Source organism: Biomphalaria glabrata, chromosome 13 (assembly GCF_947242115.1).
Source record: "Biomphalaria glabrata chromosome 13, xgBioGlab47.1, whole genome shotgun sequence".
Taxonomy (NCBI): Eukaryota; Metazoa; Mollusca; class Gastropoda; family Planorbidae; genus Biomphalaria; species Biomphalaria glabrata.
In genome coordinates, this window is record NC_074723.1 from 9,802,014 (window position 1) to 9,821,106 (window position 19,093).

General features: G+C 33.1%; 2 protein-coding genes across 2 annotated transcripts; one reads left to right on the top strand and one right to left on the bottom strand.

Annotated features, from left to right (window-relative positions):
* Positions 1-793: 793 nt before the first annotated feature.
* On the bottom strand, positions 794-13,113 carry LOC106078718 (splicing factor 3B subunit 4-like). Its single transcript, XM_013239714.2, has 10 exons — positions 12,952-13,113; positions 10,274-10,357; positions 7,867-8,012; positions 7,254-7,382; positions 5,639-5,819; positions 5,115-5,294; positions 3,223-3,339; positions 2,986-3,102; positions 2,022-2,159; positions 794-1,074 (listed from the first exon to the last, which is right to left on the bottom strand). Exons 1-10 carry the CDS (start codon positions 12,983-12,985, stop codon positions 890-892), a joined length of 1,311 nt encoding a protein of 436 aa, XP_013095168.1. The 5' UTR covers positions 12,986-13,113; the 3' UTR covers positions 794-889.
* Positions 13,114-13,365: 252 nt separating this feature from the next.
* On the top strand, positions 13,366-18,657 carry LOC106078720 (xyloside xylosyltransferase 1-like). The gene is made up of 2 exons (XM_013239718.2): positions 13,366-14,322; positions 15,196-18,657. Exons 1-2 carry the CDS (start codon positions 13,906-13,908, stop codon positions 15,880-15,882), a joined length of 1,104 nt encoding a protein of 367 aa, XP_013095172.2. The 5' UTR covers positions 13,366-13,905; the 3' UTR covers positions 15,883-18,657.
* The last annotated feature ends 436 nt before the right edge of the window (positions 18,658-19,093 follow it).

Genomic DNA, 19,093 nt, shown 5'->3' on the forward strand with positions numbered 1-19,093 from the left:
ATTCGCTTGCCGATGAAGTGTTGGAAGAGGGATAAAATAATGCTGGTGTTTTATTAGTAGATATGAATAAAAAAGTAGCAACAACATTCAATGAAACACTATTTTGCAACTTACATCCTATATAAGAGGACTTTATGGTATGATTTGTATAGTTTACAGGACCAGGTACCTATAAAGTAGGTTACCAGTCAATTTTTATTTAATCAAAAAATGTGCAGAGAAACCAAAAATATTGGTAAATTGTAATCTTAGAACCCATCAATTTGATTTTACTGACTTAATCATTTATCTTAGATTCTCTATTCAATAGTTCCATTATGCCAGTGGGCAGCACTATTGATTGGATAAAAGGAATTTTGCATACTGTATGCAAAATTAACAAGATTTGCATTAAAAATGAGCTAAATTTATAGATTGTTGTGCACAATTTAAACTGTCTAGAGAAATAAAAATGTAAAATTGTTTGTAAAATGTTTTACGTTTTGGATGGTCCTTTAGAGTTGAAGATAATTTACTTCCTAGTCCAAACCTCATGCAGGACAACATGGATGGCAGTGGGCAGGGTATGAACCCGGGACCATCGACAAGTCCATATGACAGTCCTGCGCAAATACCACACAACTAGGCAGCCACCCCTAACTGCACTTTGATAAGTAGTCTAGTAAATGTTCATCATATTATGTTTATTATTATTATGTTGTTTCACAGTAGTTAATAAGACAGTAATTGTCAAATTTTAACTAAGCATCTGTAACAATAACAGTACAGTAACAAGCAATATAGAAAACAAATGTTTTGATTTTTTAAAAAATGTGTTTAATAATAAAAACATCAACAAATCACATTTACACTGTTCCATTTAAGCCATCTGTGCACCTGATAGATCAAACTAATATTCAATGTTGCCTGGGTTACCCATGTCCCCACTGCCTCCAGCTCCTGTGAACCGTGGTGGGGGTGGCCTCATTCCTGGTGGTGGTCCTCTCATGGGACCTCTTGGTGGCATTGGGCCCCGGGGGCCATTCATCATATTGTTGTTCATTGGAGGTCCTCTCATGTTGGGTGGTGGTGGGCCTAAGGTTAGAAATAAATCTTAACATAAGTTTGGTTCATAATATTTGTATTGTTGTGGAGGAGTAATCCATCTACAAAGAATTTTTCTTAAAAGACTCCTTAAACACTAACAAAATAAAATACAAACATTTTTTTTTTAATTGTTGGTAATAATCTAAATTACAAATACAAACAAAGCTTTTTTCACTTCAAATAAAACACTTTAGGTCTTTTTTTTTTAATTGAAGAACCCAATAAACAAAAATGAAGATAAGAACACAAAAAGAAAGCCCACAAATATCCTCTTAACTCTTTCTCTCCGTAATTATTTACCACATTTTGGTGGAATCAACGCTGGTATCGTCAGTTAGGAGAGAAAGAGTTAAATAAATCCTGCTCTTAACAACTTATTTCCAACAATTAAAAAGGGGGGAAAAAGCTATACACAATAGTATAGTTTCAGTTTTAAAAATCATGTTATGGTGATATATATAAATCAATGTCCAATACTGTTTTACTATAAGGTACTTAGGTACAAGGCTTAAAGGCAAAGTTTGACACTGCTGAAACGTGTTGAATAACTCAATGTGGGCAATATAAGATATTAGAAAAACTACACAAACTTTGGTTTTTGCTGTGTAGCTCTTCAATAGTATTTGTACATAAAACTATGAAAGATTTTGAATGTTAGCCTAAAAGGTTAAACTTTTTTTTTTATCATAATGGATTAGAAAACAGAATAACATCCAATCCTAACATTTAGATCATCAAGAGGTCAAGTGTTTGGTATCTGAATCAAATCCTGATGACTGATTTTGAACTACATGTAGTTGATTGTTGGGCTGGCAACATCCTATCCTCCTTAACTGTTACCCATAGACACAAATGAGTTTGATATCTACATGGTCCACTAGGTCTAAAAAAGAATCTTTTCTTTACAACATTTAGAAATGTAGACCTGAACTCACCAAAACCCATTGGAGGTCCTCTGGGCGGCATCGGGCCTCTCCATCCTGCCGGAGGTGGCCTCATGCCAGGGGGTGGTGGACCACCATAATTCATTTGGCTTTGTGGTCCCATGTTCTGCATTCCTTGCATCTGTGGATCTGAAACAAAAGATAATAAAATGTTCATCTTTATTGTCTTGAAGGAAATTTAGCTTGCAACTGTGCAGTGCTATTCAACAAATTGAAAAAGGTATAAAGATCAGCCTAAAATATTTCAAATATAGATGAGTGAAATCTCAGATTGTTAACATAATTAAATATTGGACTTTGTCCTTAATAAGAAAAACAAACTGCAACTGTCAAGATTTTGCTTCCAACATGACAAAGTAATGTACACTATTATTATACTTTATAAGGCTCTATAATAGTGTACTTTAAAAATGTGTAACTTACACTGTGTAATTGCTATCACTATGAGAAAAATGTTTATCTCTGAATGCCAACTAAGGCATGAAAAGGACAAAGAGTGGTGAAAGAGAAACAGTATTATTTGTGTGACAGTAGAAAAAAATCCAAGAAAGAACACCTGTACTTCTTTTGAGAAATTTGCATAAATAGTGTGTTGCATTTGACTATTGCCTTCAATGCCATAGCTAAAATAAAGACAATAACACAGCATCCTTAAATTGTTGTAATACTTGTAAGTACATCAGAGAAACTTACAAATCCTTGTTGAAAAAGAAAGTGTGCATGGTTGTACATTTGTAATTAATGTTGTCAGGTGTTGTCAAAATGCGTTTAGATCAATATATTGCTCCTATAGAGTCAAATTTATTAAACTGTAACTGAAATTCTTTTTTTTTTTTTTTGCCATTGATGATCTTTATGAAGGTAACATTTATTCTAAGCTTAAAAATGTTGGTTACTTGATGTCAAATTTAAAACATGAAAAAAATTAACAAGCATATTTCAACAAGAAACATACTCATCATGTTGTTTGAATTGTTCATCATTTGACCTCCAGTGTAATCCATACCAGGAGGCCCAGTCATAGGTGGTGGTGGAGGACGGGGCATCATCTGGTTGCCCTGGAAATTTTGTCCTAGAAACAAAGAAATAGATCTCTTTTTTAAGTGCTGTATCAATTAAAGTTTTCATTTTAAAAAAAAAAGGTTATTTAATATAAGCTTTCTTTTAAACTGTTAAAGAAAGTATCACTTACCAGGGGGCATTGGTGGAGGTGGCATTCCCTGCATGCCCATTGGATAGTTCTGTGGCATACCAGGTGGAGGTAAAGGTGAAGGGGCTGGCGGTGGTGGTGCCATTGGAGGCATGGTACCTGGACAAACCAGAAAATAAATGATAATGCTGATCTTAATACTAACATATTTTCACCAACTCAGTACACTCAGGTCCATTAGTAGAATATTATTATAGTCTTATTAGGTCTAAAAAAAAACCATGACTGCTCTTTATTTAATCCAGTTTTAAAATCCATGTCTGTTTGTACAGGAATTTCCACTCAAGCCAAGTGTATTCTTAACAAAGTGAAAAACCATCTTAAACATCAAACTAAATTCTATCTATTCTGTTGAAACATGCAGAATGAGAGTCATACAAAATGTATATTGTATTTTGAAATTTTCATTTATGGCAGAAAAAATTTATAAATAGCTAGCTTTTTGGTGTATCTGGTGTAGAAACTAAAGGAGGTGTTGAAACTAAAGGAGGTGTTGAAACTAAAGGAGGTGTTGAAACTAAAGGAGGTGTTGAAACTAAAGGAGGTGTTGAAACTAAAGGAGGTGTTGAAACTAAAGGAGGTGTTGAAACTAAAGGAGGTGTTGAAACTAAAGGAGGTGTTGAAACTAAAGGAGGTGTTGAAACTAAAGGAGGTGTTGAAACTAAAGGAGGTGTTGAAACTAAAGGAGGTGTTGAAACTAAAGGAGGTGTTGAAACTAAAGGAGGTGTTGAAACTAAAGGAGGTGTTGAAACTAAAGGAGGTGTTGAAACTAAAGGAGGTGTTGAAACTAAAGGAGGTGTTGAAACTAAAGGAGGTGTTGAAACTAAAGGAGGTGTTGAAACTAAAGGAGGTGTTGAAACTAAAGGAGGTGTTGAAACTAAAGGAGGTGTTGAAACTAAAGGAGGTGTTGAAACTAAAGGAGGTGTTGAAACTAAAGGAGGTGTTGAAACTAAAGGAGGTGTTGAAACTAAAGGAGGTGTTGAAACTAAAGGAGGTGTTGAAACTAAAGGAGGTGTTGAAACTAAAGGAGGTGTTGAAACTAAAGGAGGTGTTGAAACTAAAGGAGGTGTTGAAACTAAAGGAGGTGTAGAAACTAAAGGAGGTGTTGAAACTAAAGGAGGTGTTGAAACTAAAGGAGGTGTTGAAACTAAAGGAGGTGTTGAAACTAAAGGAGGTGTTGAAACTAAAGGAGGTGTTGAAACTAAAGGAGGTGTTGAAACTAAAGGAGGTGTTGAAACTAAAGGAGGTGTTGAAACACTACAAGATATAGGATTATGTTGATGTACTTTTTAGCACTGCCGCATCAAGTTTAAACTCTTCTGTTCATAGCACAAAATCATTTCAATACAAAGAAATTATTAGATTTTCACCCCTTGACTTAAAATTTATTATAAAATAAATGGGTAACTAACTAGCATTAACCATCGATAGTTGATGCAAAGATTAACTGCCATGCATATAGCAAAATTCATTTTTATTTAGTTGGCAATAGTGAAGTTCAATTAAGCACCTTTTTGTGAAAATCTCCAATAAAATATAATATAATTAAACATATTCCATGTGTCCTGAGAACAGTGTGAACTGACTGTGTTTAAAATAATTACTTTGTTAATTACTGACACAAGCACTTTTTCAAAATTAGAGATTTTATGCTTGTACTATGACTGTAGCATTGTATCTAAAAATCCATGCTACATATTTTTTTAAACATTAAATTGACAAAACTCTACTGAGAATAAACAATTTAAAGTGCTTAATTAAAAAATGATATGGAATTTTATCAAATCATGGAAGTTATTTTTCTTCAGTCAATTTCATATCCTGAAAAAAAAATAAAATGTATCATTATAACTAAAAAAAAATGTTTGATCTACCCATTCCAGGCATGACAGGGGGCATGCCAGGTGTGAGCCCCATGGGTGGAGGTGGAGGAGGTACAAGCCCAGGTACACCAGGAGCCAGTGGTGGCTGTGACGGAGGTGGAGGAGCATCAGCAAACAGTTGGTGAGGTCTGCCCGTTAAAGACAAAGGATTTTGTGCAGCCAACAAACGCTCTAAAGACAAGTCAAGAAAGATAATCATTAAATATTAAATTAGTTCCAAAAAAATGTGTTTCTCTATTGAACAAAATAGTTAGAACATAAATAAAAAGTTTCTAAAAACTTTCTTTTGAGCAATAAATAAAAAGAAACTTCTGAAGCTAAGAAGCTGGAATTTTTTTTTAAATAAACATATTTGAGAATTAAGTCTTGTTTAAACAGGAAGAATCCTATCTGCTACTAAGTATTTCTCCAAGGTTATCAAACAACCATTTATCAGTAGCTTGGATCTATTTCAAGACCCGAATTTTGAATTTAGTTGTCAAATTCAATCGGTGTTATTTATGGAAATGACAAACCTGCTGCTGAACCACATCGTTCTCCCTTGGCATCCTTTTTGAAAGCGTAAGAAATGGTGATGGCCCTGTTACAGAGATATTGGTCATTCATAGCTTCAATGGCAGCATCGGATGCTTCAAAGCTTGCAAAATTAATGAAGGCATAACCTTTAGAGTTGCCAGAGTCTCTGTCTCGCATTATCTGAATACAACAACAAAATAAAACAATGTATCATTGGTTATCAGTGTAAGTTTATCATTTCAAAACATATCAATACCCACAGACACACTTAGTCATCCCCACAAAAAAGTTGTTTTATTAATCCTTGATTATTTGTACTTGTTCTCAACATCTTCAGCTCTAGTGACAACACATTTTGTGGCCCTGTGGCTCCATTGTCAAAAACACTAAAAAAAAATAAATTCTTGGATAAGTTTTATCTGTTGTTTTACTACAATAATGAGCTGCTTGTGATTTTTTTTTAAGTTCTGTTCATCCAGGTTCATTTTTAAGCATTCCTTGAATCAGTCCACTGGGTCATAGTTTTCAGAGATGGATCAACTCAGGATTCCAACACAAACAAGGAGCTGGCATACTTATTGAATGGCCCAATGGAGAAAGACTAGAAAAATAAATTGCAACTAGTGATCACTTGGACAGCCACAGAGCAGAAATAGGACTACTAGACCTAGCAGCTACCACACTAATAAACCAGCCAAGCATGCCAGTTACATTGTCTTCCTGGCTGATGCCAAGGTAGTCCTGCAAAACTTCCTATATAAAACAACTCAGGACAGCTTTTGTAAACCTCAACAACACCAGCAAGGAAACTTTCCTCCAACAGATACCAAGTCACATTGAAGTTAAAGGCAATGAAAAAAAAGGCATATTGGTCAAAGATGTGAAAAAGAATAAGCAATAAAAAAAAATAAAAAAATTGAATACAATAAATGAGAAATAGACCAGCTCTCACCCAAAGTTCAAGAAATATTCCTGTTACAAGCACAACAGAATGAGACAGAACATGTTCCAGAAGCTAAAAATAAAGACTAGTGAGATGTCCTTTTAGAGCATCACCATGCCGACCATGTCCTTGAAAGATGCATACTCTATCAATAAAACAACACACTGTCCTAAAGCACCCTATAGAACAAAAAATATATGAAGAGCTGCCAGATCTGGAAACCACTGTGCATTCATCACTGATATAGGACTACACATCTGAAGAGTCCAACATGTACATGAGAATGAAGAAGAAAAGTCACCACAACTTTTTTTTTTGTTTGCCTATCAGCATCAGTAACACCCAAAGAGCTTAACTTCTTGCTGAATCTCAAAGTGTGACGGATGACTCTGTGAAGACTTGTTGAGGTGATTGATTGTCTAGAAATTTGGAGAATTCGTCAACATTGTCAGGATTTCACCTTAACCAGTCTGTGACAATCATTTTAGAGGATTGTCTACACTACCTGAAAGTTGGCTAATAACCGAAATCTGAGTGGTAATAGAACATCTCTCATATATTAAATTTTTCATTTATTTACAGCTTCAATTCTATTTAAGAAAATATAGATGCTAAAAATATTTATGAATAAATTACATTTCATCAAAAGAGATTTTTATTCATCATCATACCTTGGGTGTCTGTAAAATAACTCCAAAAGCACTGAATGTGTCATACAGTAATTTTTCATCTACTTCAGGATCTAAGTTTCCAATAAAAATATTAGCACCAATGTCTTGTCTTTTTGTATGGGCTGATGCCTGAAAAAGAAACAAAAAATAATTCTTGTTATGTCTCAGACATATGTCTCAGGCTGAGCATCCATATAGAAAATAGACATACATAAAGAAAACCTTGTCAGTGGCCCAAATGTCCTACATTTTTACTTTGGTCCAGCAGGTGATAGTCTTTGCTTAATGCATTAAAAAATAAAAAATATTAGAGGCTGCTGACAGATCTGAACGTCCTGCCAGGTTTTACTTATCTGACTAGTACCATTTGGATGATAAGACATATTTATATTGAAAAAAGAAAATAAAGTGTAAATTAAAAGAAATAGCAAAACAAAAATTAATTATTAATACTTTTTGTAATAATTCTTTTCTTTTATAAAACAATTTGTAACTTGGAATTAAATAGCTTCAAAGTTTTTACAGCAGGGAATACAAAATAATGTAGGATACTGTGATAAGAGACTGAATGGTCTTCGGGAAAGGCACTAAAGCAAAAATAGAGAAATGTCACCTTGTTGACTCTGATGGGTTTGCCATATAGTTTAATCATGTTCATGATCTTTATGGCATAATCAGCATCTTCCTCACTCATAAACTCAATGAAGCCATAGCCCTGGTGTGACTGAGTGACTCTGTCTTTTGGCATGTGAACATTCACTGAAAAAAAAATGTTATGTGGATATTATATTTTTAATTAGTTTTTTTTTATTGAGAAAATAAAAACTATATGCATTTAGAAATTGTACTATTATGTTTAGGTTTAGAAATGCTCCTTTAACTTAATGACTGAGTGGCTAAAACCACTTGGCTATCCATCAAGAGGTTCCTTTTCAAATACAGACTCAAGCTAGGTTGTGTTTGCTGAACGCAGTATGGCAGGGTTCTCAACCTGTGGGTCGCGACCTATTTGGGGGTCGAATAACTTTTTGCCAAGGGTCGCCTAAGACCATTTGAAATTTTAGCGTAGTGCCTATTTATCATTGTAAGTTTTATTTTGGTTATGTCTTACGTGTTGTAACAAGTACATGATTTACATTGACACTCGAATGTAGGGAAGTCAAAGGAATATTACTCAGATTAGGACGTTACAAAATAAATCATAAAATGCTTGTGTACCTTTAATTAAAATGAAATAAAAATTTGTGGGGGTGATGTTTGGGATAGATATATAAGAACACGAACATATTACCAGAAGATACAGAACGATCTTTTAGTGAGTATAACATATTACCAGAAGATACAGAACTATCTTTTAGTGAGAATAACATTATTTCTTGAAAGTAGACATTTGTTTCCATTTGTAGTTTTTTCTTTTTTTCTTTTTTCTTTAAAAATATAATTTTCATTCGAAAATAATTATATAAAGATTTTTCTATGTAAATACATATTACATTTAAAATTTGACTTTATTACATTAGCAAAATCACGAAAAAAAAAATTTACGGTAGGGGGTCGCTGCCTATTGGTAAATCGTATTAGGGGGTCGCAGAGCTAATAAGGTTGAGAACCGATGCCGTATGGTAACATGGGAATCCTCTCCTAGACCCCCCCCCATATGTCCACAAAATAGAAGGGACCAAAGCAAAATGAGCATGAAAGATGTGATATGCAAAAATAATTTTGTTTTAAAGTACAACCAATTATGTTATTTTCTGTCATTAGAAAACGTTTGGTAGTAAGAATGTATAAAGAAATTTTGATTTGGTACACAATCAGGTTCAAGAAAAAAAAATTAATCAACAAATACTTCCTTTAATTTAATGGAAACTGAATAGTGATGGGAACATTACTGAAATATTTCAAAGTTTTAGTAATTCACGAACTAATGTCATACAAAAAAATATTTCAATTTATGAACTAGTGCCAGTTGCAATTACCAGAACTTTCAGCAGAAAGTTCAAAGTTTGTTAGGCTATGCTAAGAAGATGGAGACTTAAAGGCCATCAGGTGACAGAAATAGCTGGGTGAGGTACAATAAAGGCAAACTTGAAACTTTTTTAAACCTCTAAACAGTGTTAGATAGGAAGTGGTAGGGTGAGGTACAATAAAGGCAAACTTGAAACTATTTTAAACTTCTAAACAGTGTTAGATAGGAAGTGGTAGGTGTAGTTGTGTGTGTGTCCAGCCAATACATGTGACACAGGCCAGCATACAGCAAGAAATCAAGCATGACAAGGAACAGCTGTTTGAGAACAAAAATATGTGAACACTCATCATCCAAATCACTGCCATTTTCAAGAAGATCTTCAGGTCCTTATATAAAGAGAGGGAGGAGCAGAGCCAAAATGGTCCAGTACAGGTAGAGTCTAGGACATTAGTCCAATTCAGTGTAAAAGAACATTTCTCTGCAGTAAAGTGATTGTACAGTCAGTATTTCATGCTCATAATTAACTGTATTTAATTTTGTTGTTATTACACAGTTAATAAAGTACCAAGCAATTCGATACCAAGTTGTCAATTTCTTGAGTTAGTTTTATCTTCTTGTCCAGTGTTGGCAGAGAGCCAGAGCCAGAGTTATAGCAATAGAAATAATGTAATATTAAAGGAAAGTTTAAATAAGACTTAAGGACATTCAAACTGGTTTGAGGCATAAATAACTACAGATAGCATAAGTACTTATAAGTACTTTCTTGATCAAGTCCACTGGAAGCCAATGGGTTCGGTTGGGATTCTAGGACAATGTTATTCAGAATACAAGATTTTGATACTTGTTGCTATTTATATTATTTAAAAAGTAAAGTGGCAAGTGAATGTTGATGTTAAAAAGCTTGGATTTTGTTTTTAAATAAAATAAAACAAGTGATGATCTAGCTGAAAAACAAATTAGTTACATCAATTACAATTCTTGACAATCTGACAGGCCACAGGGTCTGGTATAAAGAATAACTCCATAAAATACAATACCACAGTATACATACCTACAGGGCCTGCTTGCAAGAATAGTTCCCATAAGATATTTTCTTGCACTTTTTCATCAAGGCCACCAACATAAACTGTAGCATCTATAGAAAGTGATTTCAAAATATTTACTTTGACAAAGAAGTTACAAATTATGTTGTGATTGTTGTAGTTACAATAGAGCTATAAGCCTTAGATTAATGTCTAGCTAAATAACTTTAGGAAATACATTTTATTACAGCTTCAGGATAACTTGATTAAAAACTGTATTTTATAGTTAATACAAAGGTATAAAAAATATTTCAGTTTTATTTTAATAATTCGTAGCAATTTAATTTTTAAGATTTATAATTAACTAAAATATGTCTATGTATCTCATGAATGAACTCTCAGAATTAATAATAATGGTAATTAGCATCACAAAGATTTGACTTGATTGGCAGTGTGTTTTATGCTGTTGATTTTAGAGACCCTCTTAGTTTACCTTACATTCACAGTATGCTCCTTCAAATTTCTTCCATCCTACACCTTTGCCTTTGATTACCAAGTAATTAGAGACCAGAACTCTACTAAATAAATGGTTTTCTTGGCTGATTCAAACACCCGTTTAAGAAATAATACTAGAACTACTTAACATATATTTAGCTTTATGTCTGAAAACTTGAGACTAAGACTGCTTTGTTGATTCTAATTGGATTATAATGATTCATCATTATCAGTCCCTGTAGGTGTGCTGTGACAATTCGCTTTACATCCAAATACCTCTACTTTTTCAGGTCAGCAGCTGTTCTTACTAGGCTATCATGAGAGAAGCCGTAATGATTACATAGACTGTTTCAACTAAAAACAAGTTATTTTACCAATGTTTTAACTTGTTACGCTTTTGTAATAAATTTAAATAAATGTTACAGCTCAATTTTAGGTCTGTTCTAGTTATTGTGATTTCTTGATTTGGGGGATAGAGACGGGGCCAGTCCTACAGATTGCGGGGCCCTATGCGAAACGGATTGAGCGAGGCCTAGTCTGGGTAAGGATAAGGATAATTAAGTGAAAATTAAGATTTTGTAATAGAAACTAAATTTTGTCTTTGCATTTTATTCACCTACTTTACTAAGTACAAAATCATGGTCAAATTAACTTTATGAGCCATCTACATTAGATAGAAGTTTCCTGACAAAAGGCAGACACTCAGATCTGCCTTTAGTTTTACTATCGACTAGCCAAATATCGTTTGTTTTGTTTTTTAAGAGGTCAAGATAGATTTAGATCTATATTTATATGCCATTGACTATTAAAATAAATAAAGTATTTGAACTTCTTGTTTTGGTTAAAATTCGCCTTATTATTACATTTTTATTAAATGAAAGTTGACAATGCCGTTATTTTTTATCACAAGTATGATTGGCATTTTCCATTTTAAATCATGAATGACACCCCAAAATGATAATTTTGTCTGTTTTTTAAGGAGATTTTTTAGAAGATTTTAATAATTTCAGGAAATTTTCATGACTTTTTTTGTAAATTTTGCAATTTCAGGAGAATTCCAGGAGCCCTTTAATAATAAGTTAAAATCATTTATTAAATAATTTACACCTAGAATTCGCGCTGGGCCTATGAAAGTGCTGGGCCCACTGCGGCCACATAGGTTGCAGTGGCCTAAGACCGGCCCTGGATAGCCTTAGAAAAAAAAAATTTGATCTAAAATTCTAGATCCAGTCCTTATATGGCTTAAATTGGCTTAGGCTTAAAGTTAAAGAAAAAGAATAGACTGAATAGACAATACCAGACTCTAGACTGTAGTCTAGTTGTAGTATAGTTACTTAGTATCCTCTCTCTCTAACTCTCGTGATTCTAGCCTAGAGTGACAGTCTAGGGCTAGGCCTTATTATTATTAGATTAGGGTTAGACCAGGGGTTCTCAACCTGTGGGTCACGACCCCTTTGTGGGTCGATTGACGATTTGCCAGGGGTCGCCTAAGACCATCAAAAAAATGGATTGTTTTTGTCCATTCTTCTATTGCTGTGTGTGTGTGCGGGGGGGGGGGGGGGTCGCAGCAGAGGGGGGGATTGCAAAAAGGGGTTGTCGAGACTAAAAGGTTGAGAACCGCTGGGTTAGACTGATTAGCCATTACTAGCCATTAGACTTAGACTTAGTCATTATAAAATCTTAAGATTTAAAAAAAAGATTAAAACTAGATCTAGAATACAATAGATAGATCAAAATCAAAGTGAAGTCTACTATTACATTTGACTTACTACAGTCCCTTACAGTGACAGACACACACTTCACATAGATTTACTGAGATTATAGAGTATTATAGATTCTAGAGTCTAATAATAGTAATAATAATAAATAGATCTAATTATAAATAAAGACTAAGTTCTAGATCTGATCTATTAGTATTACTATTACTATTACTAGATCTAGATTTAACTAGATCTAGACTATTGCATTAGTCACTAGATGTAGTCTTCATTATTAATAGATGTAGATTCTAGATCTAGATTAATAATTATAATAATTTTAATTTAAAAATTAAAATTATCAATGTCAAATAATCATCATGCCATTTTCATGGGTTATCGAGTATTGGTAATCTTTTCTGGATCTGTTTAGAGACCTGTTTTCAATTGTAAATAGAATTAGTCTAGAACATTACATAAAACAGATTATTCAATTAAATTGATGCGCATCTTACCTTGATTTCTTTCTGCAATAGGTGCAGAAGACATTTTAACAATTATTTTTATTTCACAATATCATGGGATGGATCTTGTAGTCTAGGTCTCTAAAACTATAAACATGAATTTGGAAACAGCAAAAAAAAAAACGTCACAAATTTTAGAGTGTCTAAGGGATATAACTCTAAAAAACTAACAACAATATGCGCTTGCTTATAGATCTAGATCTAGACCTATAGACTATCTACTCGATCTTGAAGTCTAGACTGACTAGACTATCTTGGTATCTAGATCTAGAATTCTAGATCTCTATAGAGTCAATAGAGTCTATACTCTGTGTTGTTGTTATTTATAGTTATACTATTTATTTAAAGTTATACTATGACAGAACTAGATCTAGACCTAACTAATAGAGAATTACATAAATGTCTTGTTTTAACTTATGAGTATTTTTATATTGAATATTCTATGCAAATGAAAGGGGCAATTACCATGTTTTTAGACATTGGTTGGATGATTGACCAGGATTATTGAAAATTTAATAATAGTGATGATTACTAATAAATCATACAATTACATCATTGAATCATCATACTGAACTGATACCATAGTGTCAATAGTGATAATATGGTCTGCCTAGCCTAAACTAATGGAAGTACGGAGTAAATGAGTAATGAACTGTAATGGAACTGATTCTGATAGTAGTGATATTCATACTTCATAGTCGACATAGTGATGGTGATTTAAAGTGTAGTTCTGTTGTAGACTATGTTGATTGCTTCAGACTGTACTAGTCTATAAGAGGACAACAGTTACTGCCATCTCCTAGTAAGACCTACATAATCTATGATTCTATCTAGATCTAATAATTCAAGTGAAGTCACCAGTGAAGTGATGAGGTTGTTAACATGTTTTAATAAATAATGACTGTCACAACATCACATTTAGAAATCAGTTATGTGTAATCAAAAATGAGATTTCTTTTCAAACTAGTTCGGCCAACTATATTTTTGTTGACCCTTTTTGCATTTTTGCTACTTATCATATCTATTTATTTGGTGTTCAATGATGGAGTGGCCAAAAGTAACAGAATTTTGGGCATTATGCATCTTGCTGGTGTAAGAGAGGAGATGGATTTACTAGAAAGGGCTAAAACACCAAAATCTTTTATGGACTCAGAACATCTCATTATGTTTCTGTTCAGCAATGCAGATGGAAATAAACAGCTGCAAAACAGTTTCACAATGTGTTTGACTTCACTGTTTTCAAAAGCCTCTAACCCACAAGCACTTCATTTCTACATTGCTGGAGATGTTGAAAGTTATTACATCGCAAAAACTGTTATACAAAGTATAGCCAATAAGTTTGGCATTCATAATCAGATATTGGTAAGAAATTAAAACTGTCTAACCCTTAACCAGTGTAAAAATAAGTTGTTGATTATAAACAAAAATTGAATAAAAAATACACATGCATGATTACTGAACTTTTATTTAACTGAATTGTCTTCAATTCCTAAGCTTAAGGATGAGTGCAGTATTTCTTATGACCACATAAACCCAGTAATGACTTGCATATTTTGTCACATCTGATGTTGGCAAAGCTGTTTCCGCCAGTGTTAACTGAAGTTTTCTTTTCATCATATGCACTCTTCTTTGAGTCTCTAATGTATGTCCCACAATGGAAACCTCTTAAATATTACTATAAAACAGAATGTTTGTGTTCCTTTCTCAATTAAGAGGTCATAACATGTACTGGAGAAAGAAAAAAGGAATTTAAAGTTTGACTGCCCATTACATTGTTTTTCTTTGTTTCTAATTATAAATATTAAGGATAAAACCTTAAGATGCATACTGTACTATAGTGTTGGTAAAATGAAATTTGTAAAATCTATCACTTAAAGTTGTTGATTATCCTTGTTACAGGCCAAAACATGAAATTTGAGTTGCACATACAGCATTTAACAGGCTGAGTGGTAAAGCATTTGGCTTCCGAACCGGGGGTCCTGGATTCAAATCCCAGTGAAGACTTGGACTTGAGGTGCCTCTGAGTCCACCCAGCTCTAATGGGTACCTGACATTAGTTGGGGAAAAAGTAAAGGCGGTCGGTCATCGTGCTGGCACATGACAGCCTTGTTAACCGTGGGCCATAGAAACAGATGACCTTTAGATCATCTGTCCTGTCTGAAAGGGGAACTTCATGCATTTAACAAAAACAATTTTCAATAGGCTTTAAATATATACATATATTTTTTTTTACAGGTGTCTTATCAAAATATTAGTCAGCTTGAAGACAATGTGTTAGATATCATCCACACTGTTCGCCAACAGATTAGCTCTGGCAAAGAGCATCGCTTCAGCAGTCCTTTATTTTACTTGTCAATCATACTGCATAAAGTTATGCCTCACAATATTTCACAAATAATTTTACTTGACGTTGACCTAGTCATTGCTTCAGACATAAGCAAATTGTTCTCCCTTTTCAACAACTTTGACCAAGAACAGGCTATAGGCATCGCCAGGGAAAATCAACCTGTCTATCAAACTACTCTATGGGAATACAGAAAAAATAACCCCAAAACCAGAGTAGGTGAGCCACCTCCTAAGGGTTTGACCGGATTCAACAGCGGTGTTGTTCTTTTTGACCTGCAGAAATTAAGAGTGTCTTCAAAGTACAATAGCTTTTTAACAGAAGAAAGAATGAATGCCCTTGTGCAGAAATACAAATTTCAAGGCCATCTAGGAGATCAAGATTTTTATACATTGTTATCTTTTGATTATGAAGAATTGTTTTATATTCTCCCTTGTGGATGGAATCGACAGCTTTGCCAATGGTGGAAACATAATGGTTTGGGTGAAAAATTTGATTTGTACTATAGCTGCAGTGGTGTGATTCACATTTGGCATGGGAACTGTGAAACATCTCTTTTGAATTATACAACTTTTTAATAGCATTTTTCAAATTCTTTTTTCTCGACATGAACAAATCAAAAATGTCTTCCCTTTAGCAGCTGGTCCAAAATTTTTTTTTAATACTGCTGATTTTTGTTGATGTATTTTCAATTAAGTTTTATTTATTAAATACTTTTTATACAGTTGTATGTAAACAACCAGATTTTAGAAATTGTAATAAATATTTAATATTTTATTGTTTTGATGATAATAAATTGCTTGTAAGTTAAGGAAACTAAATTGAATTAATAACTTTAAAAAATTGTAGGGTTCAGATCTAACTAATTTTTTTGCATTTGAAAATCAATGTTCATAGTTTTTCTTTAAAATACAGATAGATCAAATTTTTATAGACTGGTATTGTTTACCATCATCATTGTCTGACAATATCCACAAGTGGATGCAGTTTCAACAAGGCAGCTTCAACAAGACTTGAACAACTGAGTGTCATTTTATTGATTTTCCCGATCTTTTCCATTAATCTTCTCCATGATTCTATTGGTCTTCATCTCTTTATCATGACCAGTAGAGTCTGTCTTCATTCTATGCACATGATACAGTAAGATCCCATCTATTATTCATGCTTAATTACTTTTGAAACTAGTCATGTTTGCGATTTCTTCTGGTTTTTTTTTTTAGATTTAGAATTTATTTTGTTATTGCAAGTACTTTGTATGCTATTTACTGCATTGTTCATTAATTTCTTTTGTGATGTCATTTAAAAAAAATGTATAAATACAATATGTACAATTTATGTGGCATTATTTAATGTAATGAAGTCCAAATAGTTCTAAAAGAAAAGTAAATTAAAAAAAAGAACAATTTTTTATTCAGAATTTAAAATTACAGGCATCAAAATTTTCCTCTATTGAAGACTATTGCATTGCTAGCAAATTTCGTTGATTCCTAGATTTCTTTACCCGTTGCAGACTTGTTCTGCCTGCTTTCTTTTATATATAGATTTGGATTGACAAAATGTAGGAATACATTAAAACAAGGAGAATTTATAATGTAAATTATAACTACGGTATTTTCACACAATGTGTAATTTTACCACAAAATTATGAAACACACATAACCTTCCTTTCCCATTCCTCTTACCTAGATCTGCTAATGAGTTTATCTAGATCTGCTAATGAGTTTACCTAGATCTGCTAATGAGTTTACCTAGATCTGCTAATGAGTTTACCTAGATCTAGTGAATACCTAATATTTTTTAGGGAATTTTTAGATGGTTATTGTACTGGCCACAAGACTCACTGGTTAACTAGGTCAAATAACATTTTCTTTATCTGAGATGAACATAGTGTTTTACAGACCAGCCATAGTAAACTATGCAGGTTTATAAATATGGATGGCTGCCTGGTCATGCGGTTTGCGCGCTGGACTGTCGTTCGGATTTATCGACGGTCGAGGGTTCAAACCCTGCCCGCTCCCATCCCCCGTCGTCCTGCGGGAGGTTTGGACTAGGAAGTAAACTATCTTCAACTCTGAAGGAACATCCGAAACATGTAAAACAGAAACGGATTCTGTGCCTAGAAGCCTAATTCCTAAAGTGCTGGTTATGTGTTCGTCAATGTTGTTTCTGTTTGCATTGATATTGTTGTTATATTCGTTACATAAACGAATGGACGGGCCTGCCATTGAAAGAGTGTTCTAAGGCAAAAGACAGAGAGGAATGAAGAAAGATGGTCAACAAATCTTGCATGGTGCCCCAACTGTCCAACAGACTAAGGGATAGGTAAAGGTAAAGTAGTAGGCCTAATACTGAGGCGTACTATTGTAGTCTAACTGAATTTCCATTAGTTTGGACCAATAAATTATCTTAATTTCCATTACTACACCAGTGAAAGAACACAATAATGTGCTTCCAATTTATACACCGTCCAGTTTAATCAACAACAGAATAGCTTGGCCATGGTACATTATTTATATTTTACAGAACTAAAATATTTTTGCTTCTCTTTATTTATTTGTTTCACAAGAACATGTATTTTTTTCTTTATAGTTTTAGTTGATATTATTGTACTTTTACTTTGGACTTAGTTAACATAAAAAAAAGGATTTTGTTATTGTATTGTTTTTTAGCATTTTTAAGACTCAATTTTAATTATCAATTGACTTGTTTTGTTTTTTTAAAGTATAAAAAATTAAAATATTTTCAGTTTTTTTTCTCCATATTGCATACAAGTTTAAATGATTTATCTATATCATATATATCAAACTGGAAAGAACTCAATTAATCTGAATTGTAAATTCTGGCCTATATCTGGAGCTAGTATAAGGCTAGACGTTCTTGTGAGATTTTAAGAATGATTTTGGTGAAAAAAAGAGTATAATGTTGCTTTATTGAATGTGCGAAAAAAAAATGTATAGAAAAGACATTTTAAAATATTCTTTATTTAACTGGGTGGCCAAACCTTAAATAATAATAATACAACTTAAGATTCAAAAATATTATTGTGGGAGCAGTAAGAGCTCTCTTGTTGTACAGCTGGGTTCTGACACTTTTCTATTTTATCACACTACTATTTCTGTATGATCTTTTTTTATCAATTTTATCAGGCTATGTGATGTATATAGATCTAGGTTCATGAAACCTACAAATTTAAATAAAAAATTCTACTGTATTTTCTTTGCATTATAATTTTAAGTGTATTTTATTTTCATATTTCTTAATGATCTTTTTTTTATCAATCTTTTATCAGGCTATGTGATTTATTTTATATAGATCTAGGTTCATGAAACCTATAAATTTAAATTAAATATTCTACTGTATTTTCTTTGCATTATAATTTTAAGTGTATTTTATTGTGATGAATGATACCCAAACAAAACCCATAAACAATATCATTTGATGCAAAGGGGCCCCTTAACTGACATTTAGCATTTCACTATCAGCCATGGCTTTTGTCACAGGCTTTTAAAGATGTCGGACTTTAATGGTTAACATATTTAGTGTATTGTACGACTAACGTAACTTTAATTAACTCACTGGCGCCTATTGCTTTTTAGTTGCTTCCTATGCATGTTGTATAGGCTAATAAGTGTTGATAAGTGTCTTTCCACCCAGAAAAATGTCAGTTGTTAAGAGCAACAAAAAAACTAAAACAAATTAATTCCACTTATCTTATTCATGGTAAACCAGTAACACAGACTAAAAACGCAAAATACCTAGGTGTTATAATAAATGAAAAACTGTCATGGA